The 18,472-nt window shown below is 44.8% G+C and overlaps 1 protein-coding gene across 6 annotated transcripts in view; it reads left to right on the top strand.

Annotated features, from left to right (window-relative positions):
- The window catches only part of CEP112 (centrosomal protein 112), a 361,941-nt gene extending 343,482 nt beyond the window's left edge, over positions 1-18,459 (top strand). For 5 of the 6 annotated variants that reach the window (XM_048817467.2, XM_048817466.2, XM_048817463.2 and 2 more), the window contains one exon: positions 18,330-18,434. In XM_048817467.2, coding sequence (XP_048673424.2) covers positions 18,330-18,357 — 28 coding nt within the window. In that variant the 3' untranslated portion in view covers positions 18,358-18,434. Of the gene's footprint in view, positions 1-18,329 lie in introns of all 6 variants that reach the window. The other variant, XR_007352397.2, reaches the window with a different exon arrangement.
- Positions 18,460-18,472: the final 13 nt, after the last annotated feature.

Below are 18,472 nucleotides of genomic sequence, written 5' to 3'. Positions count from 1 at the left end.
ATAAGGGTTGAAGAATTCATCTTATAGTAGTTACTTGTAAAATAAGAAGCTAGTTAAATGGGTTAAGTGTATTAAATAGCTAGTCTGTGTCTGGGGGAGGAGTACATGAATGAATGAATCATGGAAACTTGGTCACAAATGTCTTCGTTCCCCATTCTGTCCCCAAACCTCATTTCCAATCAATATTCCACACAGGTGAAGGAAACAGTTCAAAAATGTTAATAGATAGCAAAGGGCTTGTGTGCTTTATCAGCTGCTATAGAATGTTTAATGATGATACGGTGCCCCTTTTAAGTCTAAAAATGCGGCCAAGAGTGAGCAGATAGCAGGGAATGTTTTCAACAAAACGTCAAGGAAAATGTCTCTGTGTTGGGGGCTGGAAGTGTTAAAAGGATTATAGTAAGAGAAAAATGTATCAGACCTATCTGGTAGGACTCAGTAACAAAGGTATGTTCGCTTATGAAACAAACTTCAAATCCCATAAATCTAGTTGTGTGTTTCCTTCTCTTATATTTGAGTCTCTTTCATAATCCTTTTTCCTCTGCTGTAAATGTCTATCTGCATGTTTAATGCTCTTCACTTGTAAACTGACTGCTTTAGAGAGAGAGAGAGAGAAAGAGAGAGTATACATACAGATAATCAGGTTTGCACTTATTAAACTAATGATGTGAAACTAACTCCCCCCACCACCACCCCCCAAAAAAAAAGGAAGGAAGGAAGGAAGGAATAACTTCAAAGGTATTAGCTCACATGTGCGATGCAAACCTCATGTCTTCTATATACAGGGCCTTCCTCTTATTTTGATCAAGTCTGTTCCCAACACTTCTGTTGAACTACTTGCAGGCCTTTGATGTTGTTATCAACATGACCACCAGTCAGAATACTGAAGCTTGCATAGCATATGACAGTGCATATGACATCATGTGTGAATAACACAGCTTTTCGGTTTAGATTTTACTGTCATTTTTCTTCCCTGGGCTGCTCTTTTTCCTTTAGTCTCATGCAGAAATGTACCATTCTTTAATAATGGTTCACACCCTGCACTTTTTCATCCAGAGATCCCGATACACTTCACAAAAGTGGGAAGAGTAAATAGTTCTACCCTTTTCACACACCCACACATTCTCTCTCTCTCTGTCAGGTGGGGACAACAAGGTACAGAGAAGCTTGGCACAACTGGGATTGTGCAGGAGCGTTTTGACCTGCCTTATGGGACCTAGGAAAGCCAGGATACTTGTCACCACTGGAGGCGAGGTGACAAGGGTTTAGAGAGCTGAGGATGGACAGGATCTGAGACAGTCAGCAGCTAGGAGCACACTCATCTTTCCCCTTCCAGCCTCAAAACTTCTCATCCTAAACAGAGACTTTAGCTCACTAGGCAGGCAACTGCATTTCTCCTTGACCTAACAGGGTAGACACTCCTCGCAGCCATGCAAACAGCTCTCGTGAAGAGCATCTCTCCTTCCCACGTGCCCCTCTGTCGCACACTCTTTCCAGATACATGCACAATGAAATGACCCAACTGGGGGGCATTTGCCTCTGCTGAGGCTTAGTTTCCCTGTTGTGCCCCCTGCTGCTGGATGTAATTGTGCATACCAGCTAGTAAGAGGCAGGAGAGTACGCTTAAAATTTTCCAATATGTACTGTGGTAGCCAACATGCTCAATGTTACACCATGGAAGCAGGTGGCATGCTATTAGCCCTGGGGCTCAGCAGAGGCATCTGGGCCCTGTCTCAGTATTTCAGGTGGTTAGAGGAGGCATCATGGAGAGAAAGGTCAAGGGGGAGTCACACAGGGGACAGAGCAAGGACTCCATAAGCCAGCACCTGTGCTGGTGGCTTTTTGGTGGGGTGGGAGATGCTTTCATTTTGCTGCTCTTTCTGAGTCTGCAGCCCCAGGTGGCTGCCTGTCTAACCCAGGCACTGGTTATTTACAACACATAAACTGATTCCAGAGATTTTGACTTAATTAAATAGAGAATAAAATGACCTGGTGATTGATGGACGTGCCAGGCACTTTATGTCTCTCATGTGTTTTGATGAAGGGCTGGAGTGCTGAGTTTACTGCAGAACTTGGAAGGCCAAGCTACTTCTCTCTTAACAAGATGAACTTTACAACAAACAGTGCGGCTATATTGTCCACAGCCTATGCCCTTCTGTGAATTGATTCATGTCCTGCAGGTGGTACCTCCTTAGGGCTGATCTAAGGATCAGCTCTCAACCAGTCTGGTGCCCTCTTCTGTCAGTTATTCAAGCTGTGACCCTTCTCTCGCTCTCTTCACAACTCAGCCCTCCGGCCACATCACTATATAGTCGTCCCCTTCGAGGGTAACAAAGTCTTTCCAGTTCAGCTGTCCAGTTGGGGTCTCCAACACTCCTTTGCCACTTTCCCTACCTCACAGGGAAACCCAGGCCAACCCTCTACACTGGGTTCCCTTCCAGCCCAACAAGCAGCCAAGGTTTGCATAGTCCTACCCTGGGCTGCTATTTCCCTGGGCTTCTTCCTACCTGGTCCTCTCAGGCTTTCTTTCCCCACAGCTCCTCTGCGGTGGAGAGGGCTTATACTCCCTCTCCCTACAATGCCCAGAGAGCAACTGCAGACTCTTTCTGCGGCAAACTTCCTGGATTTATAATCCAACCTACTCCTACTCCTCTGTGCTTCTTGTTCAGTTAGGTCTGGCTGTCTTCCCAGTGCACCTAGCCACCTTAACCCCTTCAGAGGCTGATGTGGAGTGAACTCCCCATCACACCTTCTTCAACAGGGATAACAGAAGGCATTTTCAGGGGAAGAAAAACAGCTGCTATAGATATACTCCAACTTTTCAATATTTTTCATTAGTAGAAAATACATAGCACCAAATTCCATGGTGAAATAATAGCTATCTATGTTGTATACACCCACAAAATATACCAAGTAGGGACAAGTTTCATTGCTTGGTTTCACACACTCACTTCGATCATTCTTTGTTTTTGATAATGGAGTTACTTCTCTAGAGCAGGGCTTGTAACTAAATGACTTATATAGCTTAGTTGGAAGAGCAGACTGCCTCCATGGATAGAAGCTTGGTAGAGTAAGCTGGCTGACTTGGCAGCTAAAGAGCAGGTAATGTTTCAGAGAAAAGGGACCTCAGGCAAATTTGAAAACATTTGGTACAACTGTTTAGAAATCTTTGGTTAATTCCTAGTGGATGGAAACCAAGATATCACTGTCCTTCCCACTCTCTTGCCCCACTTACTTCATTTCCTTTCCCTCCCTTTCCATTTTTGTTCTTTTAGTCTTTTTTGTTTGTTCTCTCCTTATTTTTAGTGGGGGGGAATCAATAAAATATAAATTTAATAAAATATCATGAGTAGAACTAGGCTTAAAAACCCTGTTAAGGTGGAAGAAGTAGTCTAGTGGATGGCCACTTGACTATGATGCAGGAGACCTTGGTTCAAGTCTTGACTACCATTGTTTTGCTGGATGACCTTGGGCAAGTGACTTACCCTCCCTGTGGCCCAGTTTCCCCATCTGTAAATGGGGATAATGATACTCACTGTCACAGTTCATAGAATCATAGGACTGGAAGGAAACTTGAGAGGTCATCTAGTCCAGTCCCCTGTACTCGTGGCAGGACTAAGTATTATCTAGAGTAGACCATCCCTGATAGGTGTTTGTCTAACCTGCTCTTAAAAATCTCCAATGATGGAGACTCCACAACCTCCCTAGGCAATTTATTCTAGTGTTTAACCACTCTGACAGGAAGTTTTTCCTAATGTCCAACCTAAACCTCCCTTGCTGCAATTTAAAGCCATTGCTCCTTGTCCTATCCTCAGAGATTAAGAAGAACAATTCTTCTCCCTCCTCCTTGTATGTACTTGAAAACTGTTATGTCCCCCTCAGTCTTCTCTTCTCCAAACTAAACAAACACAGTTTTTCCAATCTTCCTACATAGGTCATGTTTTCTAGACCTTTAATAATTTTTGTTGCTCTTTTCTGGACTTTCTCCAATTTGTCCACATCTTTCCTGAAATGTGGCTTCCAGAACTAGACACGATACTCCAGTTGAGGCCTAATCAGCATGGAGTAGAGCAGAAGAATTACTTCTCGTGTATTGCTTACAACACTTCTGTTAATACATCCCAGAATGATGTTTGCTTTTTTTGCAACAGTGCATAGGGCAACTGCTCCAATATTCCCCCTCTATCCAGCAAGGGCACATGCTTGAAGGCTTCCTGTTCCTCAGCCGTCACCTCTTTTGGATGGAGACATGCATCTCTCTTACTCCTGATGGATTCTTCCAGGCTGCGCAGCACACCCCCCCCCCCACACCGTGAGTTCCCCTGCAAGTCTGACTACACAGTCAGGCCTGCTCTGCCTTCTCCTCAGAGGCTATAAATGGCATAATTATCCATTAGATGTAAATTATCATGCAGCTTTTCCTAAGCAAGCACATTTATTCTTAGGGTGAAAGCATTACAGAGAAAACATACTAAAACAAAGAAAAAACCTGCACACATGCTACGTAGCTTAACAGAGATCAGCCCAACTCCAATAAGGGCCTGGACAGTGGTCAGTCCTTCTGTGGTCACAAGTTCATAACAGCTGTTAGACTCAGAGGATTAGAAGGGACCACGAGGATCATCTAGTCTAACCCACTGCAAAGATGCAGGATTTGATGTGTCTAAACCATTGAAGACAGATGGCTATACAGCCTCCTTTTGAAAACCTCCAGTGAAGAAGCTGCCACGACTTCCCTAGGCAGTCTGTTCCATTGCTCTACTGTTCTTACAGTTAGGAAGTGTTTCCTGAGATATAATCTAAATCTGCTATGCTGTAGTTTGAACCCAGTGCCTCTTGTCCCTCCCGCCCCCTGTGGCAAGAGAGAACAACTTTTCTCCATCTTTTTATAGCAGCCTTTCAAGTATTTGAAAACCGCTATCATGTTGTCCCTTAATCTCATCTTTTTCAAACTAAACATACCCAGTTCCTCCAGCCTTTGCTCATATGGCTTGCATTCCATCCCTTTGATCATCTTTGTCACTCGCCTCTGGATCCTTTCCAGTTTCTCTACATCCTTTCTAAACATTGGTGACCAAAATTGGACCCAGTACTCCAGCTGAGGCCTAACCAGCACCAAGTAGAGCATGCTATGCCTCTGTTAATGCAACCTAAAATTGTATTTGCTTTTTTTTTGCAAAAGCATCATATTGCTGACTCATGTTGAGGTTGGGATCCACCACAACTCCCAGATCCTTGCAGTGGTGCTGCCAAGTCAGTTATCCCCCATTCTGCATTTGGTTTGTCTTCCTGAAGTGCAGCGCCTTCCATTTGTCTTCGTTTAATTTAATTTTATCATGTATATCCCAGTTCTCCCATTTATCAGAATCTGAATTTTAGCTCTAGCCACCAAAGTGTTGGTAAGCCCCCTAGCTTTGTGACCTCTGCAAAGTTGATCTCTAGTCCTCCATCCAGGTCATTAATAAAGATGTTACGCAACACCGGACCCCGAACAGATCCCTGTGGAGCCCCACTTGAGACCTCCCTCCAATCTGACATCATTCCATTAATGGTTACTCTTTGTTTGCGGTTGTTTAACCAATTATGTGTCCACTTAATAGTAGTTCTGCCAAGCCCACGTTTCTCCAGCTAACTTATCAGAATGTCCTGTGGGACTGTGTCAAAAGCCTTGCTGAAGTCCCGGTATATTATGTCCCACCTTCCTTGGTGACATGCCCCTACTTCTATGCCCTGTATGTATCCCTTTTGGTTTTTAGATAGCTCAGATATGCTCCTTTGGGCAGCCACATTGGCCTCCTGTGCCTCTGCCTTGGAATAGCCTCATGTTGAGCCTCCAGGATTACATCTTTTATGAACTGCCAGCCCCCTTTGACTCATTTTCTGTTAGATCAGAACAAGCATCCACATGAATAGATCAAGTTTTTCCAAGTCTTTCCCAGAATCATTGGGGCCCCTTTTGAACAGAAGGTCTCCTTCGTTTACTGGATCAGAAAGCAAGCCCTGAGATGATTTAAACTCAGGCTATTTATCCAAAAGCCCTTTGTCTGTTGGCCTCTGGAGAATCCAGTTTGAACTAGTCTAGGCAAGCTTCCCTAGGAGATGGTACCTTTGTAGAGGTGTTACAACCTGAGTGAATTTGCCTATTCACCCCTCCACTGTTCTTAATTCCTGGAGAAGCTGTGGTTTCCATCCTCCAGGGAATTATGTACAATCACTGGCTGTAGTTTGAACCCAGTGCCTCTTGTCCCTCCCGCCCCCTGTGGCAAGAGAGAACAACTTTTCTCCATCTTTTTATAGCAGCCTTTCAAGTATTTGAAAACCGCTATCATGTTGTCCCTTAATCTCATCTTTTTCAAACTAAACATACCCAGTTCCTCCAGCCTTTGCTCATATGGCTTGCATTCCATCCCTTTGATCATCTTTGTCACTCGCCTCTGGATCCTTTCCAGTTTCTCTACATCCTTTCTAAACATTGGTGACCAAAATTGGACCCAGTACTCCAGCTGAGGCCTAACCAGCACCAAGTAGAGCATGCTATGCCTCTGTTAATGCAACCTAAAATTGTATTTGCTTTTTTTTTGCAAAAGCATCATATTGCTGACTCATGTTGAGGTTGGGATCCACCACAACTCCCAGATCCTTGCAGTGGTGCTGCCAAGTCAGTTATCCCCCATTCTGCATTTGGTTTGTCTTCCTGAAGTGCAGCGCCTTCCATTTGTCTTCGTTTAATTTAATTTTATCATGTATATCCCAGTTCTCCCATTTATCAGAATCTGAATTTTAGCTCTAGCCACCAAAGTGTTGGTAAGCCCCCTAGCTTTGTGACCTCTGCAAAGTTGATCTCTAGTCCTCCATCCAGGTCATTAATAAAGATGTTACGCAACACCGGACCCCGAACAGATCCCTGTGGAGCCCCACTTGAGACCTCCCTCCAATCTGACATCATTCCATTAATGGTTACTCTTTGTTTGCGGTTGTTTAACCAATTATGTGTCCACTTAATAGTAGTTCTGCCAAGCCCACGTTTCTCCAGCTAACTTATCAGAATGTCCTGTGGGACTGTGTCAAAAGCCTTGCTGAAGTCCCGGTATATTATGTCCCACCTTCCTTGGTGACATGCCCCTACTTCTATGCCCTGTATGTATCCCTTTTGGTTTTTAGATAGCTCAAATATGCTCCTTTGGGCAGCCACATTGGCCTCCTGTGCCTCTGCCTTGGAATAGCCTCATGTTGAGCCTCCAGGATTACATCTTTTATGAACTGCCAGCCCCCTTTGACTCATTTTCTGTTAGATCAGAACAAGCATCCACATGAATAGATCAAGTTTTTCCAAGTCTTTCCCAGAATCATTGGGGCCCCTTTTGAACAGAAGGTCTCCTTCGTTTACTGGATCAGAAAGCAAGCCCTGAGATGATTTAAACTCAGGCTATTTATCCAAAAGCCCTTTGTCTGTTGGCCTCTGGAGAATCCAGTTTGAACTAGTCTAGGCAAGCTTCCCTAGGAGATGGTACCTTTGTAGAGGTGTTACAACCTGAGTGAATTTGCCTAATCACCCCTCCACTGTTCTTAATTCCTGGAGAAGCTGTGGTTTCCATCCTCCAGGGAATTATGTACAATCACTGGCCCACAATGGTATGTAAACTTAATTCAATAAGGTTGAACTGAATTCAGTAAGAGTTGTCCAAGATATTGCAGGAAGCTGCCATATCTCTCACACTGACTTCCTTTGCGAAGCACTTTGAGCTCTATGGATGAAAAGTGCTATATAAGACCTAGGTATTATTATTTCTCAAAGCCTTAAGATGTGATTGTGCAGTGGTGCTCTTCACATCATTATTCTTTCCAGGAAGCACAAGGTGCAAAACACTTAAAACGAATGCTGGCCATAAAAGGCAATTGCTTAGGATGCTGGTTATGTGTTTTCTTCTAAACAAAAATGAGCCAGATCCTCAGCCGGTGTAAATCACGGAATGACACAATTTAAACCAGATGAGGGTCTGGCTAATAATTTGTCCTCTATTGCTTTTGTGAAAATCAGAGCTAGGGTCTAATTTAGCATCTTGCGAAACATCCACAAAACTGCTCCTCCCAACGATACTGGGAGGTGTCTGAACTAATCAAGTTGTCCTTGAGCAGGTGCACAGCTTCAGCTAGGTTTGAGCTGAGAAATGCAACAAGGCATTAGAAATTCTAGGAGGCCAGAAGCAGCTTGATCAAATATGTCATCACAGACAGGGATATTCCAAGGTGGAAACAGTTTTTTAAAACGACCAAATTTAGATCTCTTAGTTTGACTATACCCATAAATAACTATGGTTAGGAGAGCTGACCAGAACTGCACTGGTGTAGTCTTTTGAGATTCAGCATTAGTGGCATTTGACCTACTTTTATGCGGGAAGGCAACTACCTGGAGACATCTCTTTCAGAGTGAGACACCAACGAAGCAACTGCCTTGTGGACAGAGAAGACATTGATGGAGCAAATGTCTGAAAGTTAACTAGGGAAAGTTTACACAATGGTTTAGAACATTTTTGTGTTATAATGGGCCCTCTGACTGTTGTTTGGCCTCATTGCTAGCATTACACAGAACCACTGAAAGCAGAGATGAAGAAACCTGATTTGATCAACTACTTGAGTTCCTAAAGAAGTACAATATTTTTCCCTACAAAATTTTTTCCCCTCTGCTCCAAGGAGGCTTGCTGGAAAAATTCCCTTTTTTCCCATAAGCTGATTTCAAGCTCTTTGCCCTAGATGTAAATGCCATGTCCATAATGTCAGAGGGGGTTAGAATGTTTGGCTGCCACTGCTTAAACAGCCCATTTTGTCACTTTATGACACTTTCACTGTGGCGTTATATAAAATGCAGGACGTAAGGTGCTATGAAGTGAATATAAATTGTTAATTTTGCTATCTGTTCAGTGTGGGAATTCAGATTCAACTGTAGGTTGGTGAATCACAGGAAAAATCAAAGATATCCAGTTTCCTTGGTAGCTGTAGTAGCTACCTGAACATTGAAGCTTTCCTGTAGGCTATAAACAAGGATTTCCACAATGCCAGATACTGGTAAAGATGAAGGAAACTCTGGAAGTTTTCTACTTGTACCCATCATTGCCTATTTATTTAATCAGTCTAGTTCCAAGTATACGCTAGCAGTATATGTACCCAGCATGTTTACACATCACAGATGATAATGAGAGAATATTTTATTATAAGGTTACAAAGTTTTCATCGACATGACTTGGGGATGTTCACATTACCCAACAGTGGCAAATCATGCATGACTCATGCAGGATTGTTCCCAGGTTCCAATATTCTGGCTTGTCCTTAACACCAAGCTACCTTCTTTATGATGAGTCCAACTGTCCAGGTTTTAGGGGGAGAGGGATGTGGTAACTAAGATGTTTGTAAAACCTTTCAGAGTTTCCCAAGTTACCTGGCCCATCTAGCCCAATTCCAGCTTGAGGTTGGAGGGGAACTGAGTCCCTAACTGGGCATGCATAAAAGCGTGCTTGTCTCTTTGCAAATGTGGCCCACGGTGACTGTTTTGGAGGACAATGATGGTCAAGTAGCGCCAAGTGATATAAAAAAAAAACAAAACCCCAAGTCTGTGTTACTGTATATTGGCCCCTGTGCTGTATCACCCTCCAGGTATCATTTCCAGGGCAAGGGCAGCGTTATTACATGAGGGCTGTCTACCAAAATGGCCACTATTTGTTTAAAATACACTTTTACAAAAATTGCATTTTTGAGAAGCTAAACTGTGAAAATGATGCCTGGAGAATTCTTTGAAAGGGGGTGTGTGTCTTGTCTCTCAGATGTTTGTACTGCTTCGAACCCACTAGAACAGAATTCTAGTACAGCACGTGATGCTGTTTCAGCCAATCAGACTAGAGTATATAGTCTGGATAATTAAATGGATGTTACCCATGTACGACCTTAGAGCTCCAGTTCTTCCCCTGTGAATGATTTAACCACAAGAGTTAGTAAATAGGAGAGAGAGCTTTTTATGTCCGAATTTCTGGTTCAAAGTCAGTCCAGGAGATAGGTATCTAGAAGCTACTTATTACCTTCTGATGGTTGTTTGGTGTCTTATGTGAAAAGACTTTGGTGATCTCAGTCTAATCCCTAATCAACAGGTGTCCCCATCGAAAATCTCACCACTGGAATGGACAATGAGACAAGAGTTGTAAACGATTCAGGGAAGGGGCCATCTTTTTATTATATGCTTGTAGTGCCTGGCACAATGGGGCCTTGATCCATGACTCAGCACTAACCACAACAAATAATAATAATAATACCACATGTCTTGTAGAGAGAGTTCCTCCAGCTCAGAGTTGAAGCACAACCGTGGGGCAGCCATAGAGAAGCTTGCTGTACCTCCCCTGTGGATAGAAGAACTCCAACTTCCAGGGTGGAAAAACTGGAAATCCCCTTAAATTTTATTTTGTTTTCAATTGAAATGACACCAACCACCTCCCATGATGCCCAGGAGATGCATATATTAATATGTGACTGTGTTAGATACCTGGTTCCTGTGCTATTCAAGATTCAGCCAGCAGATAGCTAATCAACAAATGCGCTCTTCAAGAGGCACCAATCTCTTAGTACCTTGGACCTATAGCTCAGGCCTAGGGCCACTGGAACATGGGCTCTTCATTGACTTATTTGTAATCTTCCAAGAGGTGGTGGTCAGGGCTGGGAGGAAGCCATGCAAAGGTCTCAAAACCACAGGTCAAGGGAAATAGCTTGTTTAGCAATACAATTAGTTACAGATATTGCAAACCTAAAACGTGTTTTTAAAGTGTATAAAAGGGAAGAGGAAAAGATGCAGGCCTTGTCTGGGAAGATTCTTACAGGGACACTCTCACTTTAATGAGCATAATTTAACTTACTATTGTCACAACTATCATCTAATATTAAGTGAAAGAGATTAGAGAAAAAAATATATATTTCTTTTGTTTTTTTTCCCTCCAGTTTGCTCTGCGGCTTGACCACGCTTGCTATAATTTTCTCAGGTTCCTCTGTATAATCAGTTAGGGCCTGGGGCTGCGAACTCATAAGCACATAGGTAACTTAGCGGAGTAGCGCAGCTGTCTTCCACAGGACGACTCATATATGTAAGTGCTTGCAGGCCTGGGCCCTTTGCCCGTTTCTTCATTGTTTGTGCGGGATCTTTAACACAGGGCCTGATTTCAGACGATGAGCATCCTCAAGTCCAGCTGAAGGCAGTGGGAGCTGTCAGGTGCCCACCACTTAGAATCATAGAATATAAGGGTTGGAAGGGACCCCAGAAGGTCATCTAGTCCAACCCCCTGCTCGAAGCAGGACCAATTCCCAGTTAAATCATCCCAGCCAGGGCTTTGTCAAGCCTGACCTTAAAAACCTCTAAGGAAGGAGATTCTACCACCTCCCTAGGTAACGCATTCCAGTGTTTCACCACCCTCTTAGTGAAAAAGTTTTTCCTAATATCCAATCTAAACCTCCCCCACTGCAGCTTGAGACCATTACTCCTCGTTCTGTCATCTGCTACCATTGAGAACAGTCTAGAGCCATCCTCTTTGGAACCCCCTTTCAGGTAGTTGAAAGCAGCTATCAAATCCCCCCTCATTCTTCTCTTCTGCAGGCTAAACAATCCCAGCTCCCTCAGCCTCTCCTCATAACTCATGTGTTCCAGACCCCTAATCATTTTTGTTGCCCTTCGCTGGACTCTCTCCAATTTATCCACATCCTTCTTGAAGTGTGGGGCCCAAAACTGGACACAGTACTCCAGATGAGGCCTCACTAATGTCGAATAGAGGGGAACGATCACGTCCCTCGATCTGCTCGCTATGCCCCTACTTATACATCCCAAAATGCCATTGGCCTTCTTGGCAACAAGGGCACACTGCTGACTCATATCCAGCTTCTCGTCCACTGTCACCCCTAGGTCCTTTTCCGCAGAACTGCTGCCTAGCCATTCGGTCCCTAGTCTGTAGCTGTGCATTGGGTTCTTCCGTCCTAAGTGCAGGACTCTGCACTTATCCTTATTGAACCTCATCAGATTTCTTTTGGCCCAATCCTCCAATTTGTCTAGGTCCTTCTGTATCCTATCCCTCCCCTTCTGAAAACCAGGCCCGTAAGGAACAATCTGTTCCACCTTGCATTTAGCTGTGATACTCCTTACCCTTCCCACACCTGAAGCAGAGCTTGGTGGAGCTCAGAAGCTTTGCCGATAGACGTTGGTCCAATGAAAGATATCACCTCTCTCAGGCCCTTAAGGAAACAGGTGTGATTGTAGAATTGACAGGGGAGCATAGGGGTAGGTGCACTATTTCAAACTGCTTCCCAGTCTTTACTTCTTCTTCTTCTTTTTTTTTTAAACGGATGAAATGGGCAGTGCCTCTTTGATGTTTAAAACCAGGGACACACACACCTTCCCCTGGGACTCCTCCTGCAACAGGGCTGCAGAGAAGAGCAGGATTCCCATATATACTTCTGCCCCTCCAGGTTCCACCCACCCAGACCTTACGCTTTGCTTATAGCGGCTGGCCTTTGCGTTTCCCCGCCGATCGCAAGGGATCGCCCAGCACCCACCCTCTTCCTGCCTCCCCCCACCTGCCAGGAGCAGACTCATTCATGAAAGGGAGCGCCAGCCCCGCCTCCCCCGCACGCCCGACTGCAAATGTATCAATCGCCGGCATGTGGCTCTCGCCCCGCTGACTGTCCAATCAGAGAAGCCGGGGGAGGGCGAGGGGCCAATGGGAAGTGTCCGAGGGACACACACCAGCTGCCTGATCCAACTAGAGCTGTCAAACCTCATGCCCCCTGGGGGAGATCGCTCCTCCCCTTCCCCCCCTCCCCAGGGTTTTTTCTTTGACACCCTCGGACCTGCAGAGAGGCACTAAGATAAAGTATCATGCACGGGCACGGAGGGGAGGGGTGTGTGTGTAATCATCCATTCCCAACTCAGAAATAAACGCCCCCCCCCCCACCGCGTGGCGCTCATGGCACCCCCATTCCTCCACCCCACTCACTGATTATTCCCCGCACAGAAAATGCCGGAGCTCCTCAGGCTGATTATCCCCCCCAAATACCCCAGTGCCACGTGTTGATTGTAGCCCCCAAAATATGCACCACTGACTAGTCCCCTGCCTATAATGTTTTCTTGCCCCTTGCACTTGGTACTTCAGGTCTGTAAATTAAACCCAAACATTAGAGACAACTTAAGGGTTCCACCAGCTTTCCCACCACGGCATGAAATGTAAATCTTTCCCCTGGCCCATAAAGCCTAGTGTGGCCTTCAATGACACGCTTCGTTGGTTAGCTTTGATTTTACAGAAATAAGCGGCCAGATCCTCAGGAGGTATTCATTGGCACACAGCCAGGAGGCTCCCTGTTTATACCAGCTGGGGGTGTGGCTCTTGACTTCAATGGAGCTACCAGCTGAGGATCCGGCCCCATTGATTTCAAGGGAGCTATGCCAACTAACATCCGTGGGGATCTGGCCCCATTGTCTTCAGTGGATATGCACTAGCTGGGCATCCAGCCCAAGGTCGTTTTGAAGAAAGAACCCTCCAGGGACAAAGTACGTTTCTGTATTAGCAGCATTGTTTCCATCGTATTTCCCCCACTTACTCCCAAACCTAACCAAAAATGCACCAGTTACTGTTTACATCTGGCCAGTGGCGTTCACTGATGGTGAACAAACGAGAAAGACTGCTCCAGACTCCGGGTCCTGGAGACAGGCTGATGGAAATTCTACATAATTGCTATTTGCCTTGCCTCCACTATGTATACTTTGGGGAGGAGAGGGGGAATGTATGCAGAGCAGAGAGAGATGCAAGTCTTATAGTTAAAAGTTAGTTTGAAAGGCTAATAACAGGTTGCATGTAGCTTTTGCATTTCCAAGGGATTGTCATAAATTACATTCACAAAAAAGAAGCTGGTGTTTGAAAAGCATAGCCCATGTGCTGCTTTTAATTGCCTTGCAGTGCCAGCCCTGCCCTGCAGCAGTCACCATTCTAGACACTGACTTCTCTGCACACGTGCATTTTCAAAAATGTTGGCATCTAAATCAAGTGGTCTGATGTTCAGCCTTTTCCACTGAGAACAAATGGGGGCTGAGCACTTTTCAAAATTCAGCCCTTGATGCATATAGGAACGTTCTGACCATAACATATTTTCCTTAGATTGTGAGCTCCTTGGACTGTCCTTTTTAAGAGCTGGGGCACTGCTGTAAATAAATAAGTACATGTAATAATGCATGCAACTCAGTGCACATGAATAGTCCTATTGAGCCTACTCACGTGAGTAAAGTTACTTACATGCATAAATATTTGAAGGATGAGGACTTTACATCATATACTCTTTGTGCAGGGACTCTGCCTTTGTGTGTACTGGGACAAAGCACTGTGAGTGAACCTGTTTGGGGCCTCTGGGCTGAATCATAATTTAAAAAATAACAAGGAAAATCCGATTACAAAGTTTCTTCATGCCATTAAGGAAAAAACACCAGTTGCCTTGTTTTGGCCATGCAGAGGGAAGTTTTGCCTGCTTTTGTTCATTCTGTTAAAAAAAATCTGAAATATGCATTCTGTGTTACCTAGATGGGGACAGGAAAAGTTTTTCAATACACTAAAAGCTGCAACAATAAAGTTCACATTGAAAATGGGACTGGCCCTTCCACTTAGGACAGGGGTGTTCTGGTTCTGCCCTTCCCCCCAAAATAAACATATCTGAGTAAGGGGGGAAAGGAGTCAGTGTAGCCTATAATGTGGGACTCAGGTGACGTGAGTTCTAATCCCAGCTCTATCCCTGGCCTGCTGGGTGACCTTAGGTGAGTCCCTTTACCTCCCTGTACGTTTTACTTTCCCCATCTGCAAAATGAGGGTCGTGATTTACTTGACCTCCCTTTATAAAGTGTGTTGAGACCTCCTGATGAAGTGTCATGCAAGAGCTAAGCCTGGGGGAGAGAAGGGGGACTGGATGAGGAATACAGGTTTGGGGTCCAATCTCTAATTGAAGCCTTTTGTATAAAGTTAAAAAAACCCATTCTGTGCCTGTTTAATATTTCACATATGCGGAGGGAGGGATGTGAACACAGCTTAAGCCAGAGTTCAGTTTATGTGCCAGTTATATTACAATCAGATATTGCTTAATTAGGATGCGGCCTGAAAACAGGCATTTGGATGATTAAAACGGACCCATTTTCTCTTAATAGAAACAGGGTTTTTTTTTTTTGTTTTTTTTTTTAAGTTTATATATACACATATATATACCGCAGAAAAATTTCAAATTTAGTTTCCTCCCGAACTAAAGGTGACCAGGAAAATAAATGCAATAAGCTGTTGGTTGACATTGTCCAAGGGGGCGAGAGTTCAAGAACAACCGATACCTGTCTGGCTGGTGGCAAAGCAGAGACGCAGCGCGTGGAGGGGTAGGCAGGCTGACGGAGCGTGGAACGGGTTAAAGCCGGCAGCCGCCGTGGTAAAGGGGGGTTGCCTGTCCCTTTAAGGCTCCGGCAGCTCCGGGAGCATTGCAGGGATAACACGATTGGGGCGGCAGGATCACTTACTTCTGACGTTCCAAAGCCTGGGGGAGTTGGCTGGAGATTGTTTCCCTTTGATAAGGTCCTGGCAACTTAGTAACAACTCAAGAGATGGGGGAAAAAAAATAATTCCAAGTCTAAAAGCTTTCGTTTAAAAAAAAAGCGCAACATAATAAAAAAATAAAATAAAATCCTCCTTTGGAAAAGAATGATCTCCGGCTGTGTGCCAGGCTGCCACGGGAGTCCCTGGCGCAATGGTGCAACAGGAAGCTGAGGCGTGTATGGGGTGGGTGATGTGGGGTTGTTGGTTTTTTTTTTTTTTTGGTGGTGGGGAGGGGGGAGGTGTTGCAGAAAGGCGCTTATCTCCCTTGCAGGACCGTTCTCTCGGTTCTTCACTTTGATGTGCACAGTTAAACCCACAGCTCAGTGTTTGTTGGAATAGCCTGGAGGACATTTGGTGCATGGAATGACTGCTTGAAACAGGACCTGAGTTGAAAGAAGGGGGGGGGGGTCAGGAGAAGGAGGGAGGGATCAGATCTTTTGTATTTTTTTAAAGGGGGGGGTTGGTAGAAGGAGAGGATCACACTGAACTCTTTTTGCTTTTACTCACACATTCCGTGCAGCCTGCTTCTGCCAATGCTCTCAGATGCTATTGCAAAGCCAGAGAGGAGGAGGAGGAAGAAGAAAATATAGGGGGGAGTGGGGGGGCAAGCGGCGCAACACTGCGGCTACTTTTGGTGGGAAAGGGCAGGGGGGCGGGAGGGGGGTTGTTTTAAGGAGGAACGGAGCGGCGGCGGTGCGGAGAGAACTACGGGGATCAATGGTAAGTTGCAAAAGAAGGTATGTGTGATCCTCGCGCGGCCCCCCCGCGCTCTTCTCCCTCTCCGGGGCGCTTTGATGTGCTCTTCGCTGGGGCTTTGAAGTTTTAAGGAAAGCTATTTATGTGCTAGCTATGGGCAAGCCGGGCTGGGCTGACACCGGAGTGGGTTTTATTTTATTTTTGAATGATGTCGCAAAAAATCGAGATCTCGGTGCCTTTTTATCTGCCAGAGGGGCGAAGCTTTTATTTTATGGGCATGGTGGGGAAAGGGAGGCAGACATAGTAGGATGCATTTTTGTTAAAGGTGGATGTGGTGAGAATGAGATCTCTCTCTCCTCTTCCCCCCCTCCTTCTCCATACCCCTCCCACACCCCCTCCGCACCCCCTGTGAACTCCAAAGAGGCGCTGCACGCTTAGTTAGGGGTCAGTTGTTGCACAGGACTCGGAGGAAGCAAGTAGCTTAGGACTCTCTCTCTCTCTCTCTCTCTCTCTAAGATCTCTTTCCAACCTCTCATTTCTCTGCCCGTCGCCATTTCTGGAGCAGGTTTTTTTTATTATTATTTGGCAGGATTGTCCTTTGTGGGCTTGGCGCCTCCTGGATTTGTTTCTTCCCTGCTTTAGTTTTTATTTTTGGAGGGTCTCTTTTTTTTCTTTTTTTCTTTTTTGGTTGCAGGAGGGGTGGTTGGGTGTATTTATTTTTGCTTTAAGGTGGGGAGCAGGGGGCTGAGCTTGGAGGAGATGAGAGCCCAGGCACGGGATGCCTGCAGCAATCAGGTACATTATAGACAAGGAGGAGGCTCTCTCTCTCTCTTCCTTTTCTGCAAACGGGACTCGATATTGCAAGACTGATGATAATAGGGGTGACATATTGAACTGCTTGTTTATGTGTGTGTGAATTTCTGCTTGGGTTTGTGCAGCAAAGAAAAAAGCCAGGAACTCAGTTCACGCTTTCTGATTAGTTTGAGAGCCTTTCACATGCTTATTAAACCAGCTTTTTATTGGATGGAAGCAGGTTTTATTAAAACTGTAGAGAAGCTTTTAAAAATCATTCTGCAACCGTGTAGTGAGTGTTTACTTTTTATTGATCTTTTTTTTTGAAACCTATAGCCAGATTTAGTTAATTTCACATTTACCTTCTAATGATGGAAACTTGTTCTAATAAAAAAAGTCACTAGTGAGTCAGCCTTTGGAGGCAAATGGGTTGGTGATTTTTTTTTCTTCTCTCTTTCAAACTTTTAACAAGTGCATATGCTTAACTTCTCCAAATCCATGGGAGGTGTGTGGTTGGTGTTTTTTTTTTTTTTTTTTGGAAGGTTGTAGTTAACTTCTGAAATGAGTCAGAACTGTTTTTAAAATGAAACATTGTAGTGATTTTTTTCCCCAAAAAAAGTCTTTCTGAACGTGCCGTTCCAAAACAGCATTCAGCATTGTGCTAGAAGGGCTTCTGGTGATCATAATCTAAATTTTTAAGGAGTGAGAGGAGAGGGGGGTAAAATGGAAACCAGATGCCGAGAAAGGCACGTCTTGTTCCCTGCCTTGAGTTATCTACAAAAAAGAGGCAAAATTGGGGGGTGGGGGGGGATTTGTGTGTGCGCAAAACTGGTTTACCCTGCAGACAGCAGAACAGAGCCAAGTTTGTGTGTCTGATGCTATCACTGAGAGGGGAGAAGGTGACCTGTAGTTTTGTAAAGAGGGGTGTCTTCCCTGGAGACGGGTTTTGTAAATTGTGATTAGATATGCAGTGTAAGTGAAGGGTTAATTCTTTTCCTTTCCAGCCGCCCCCCCCCCCGAAGTTAAAAGTGCGCTGGGAGTTCAGAAAAGCATATCTGATACTTTTGATTAACACTGTAGATAGCTGCGTTGCCTTTTTTTTTTTTTTTTGACTGAAGAGTTGAAAAGCCTGTTTACTTTTTGTCTTTGATGTTGGGTGGATCTGGTTTTGATTAGATCAATACTCTTTTCTTTTCTTTTTTTTTTTTCCAGAAAGGAGGCTCAGAGGATCTCCTGCTGACTTGAGAGAGAGGCGCGCACTCACACACACACACTCACACATACACACACAGAGACAGAGGCAGATTGCTGAGGAACTTCAGGGGGAGGGAGGCGGAAAAACCCTACCAGAAGAA

The sequence above is a fragment of the Caretta caretta genome, chromosome 14 (genome assembly GCF_965140235.1).
Source record: "Caretta caretta isolate rCarCar2 chromosome 14, rCarCar1.hap1, whole genome shotgun sequence".
Taxonomy (NCBI): domain Eukaryota; kingdom Metazoa; phylum Chordata; order Testudines; family Cheloniidae; genus Caretta; species Caretta caretta.
Note: the sequence above shows the minus strand (reverse complement) of the source record. Positions and strands in the feature narration are given on the sequence as shown.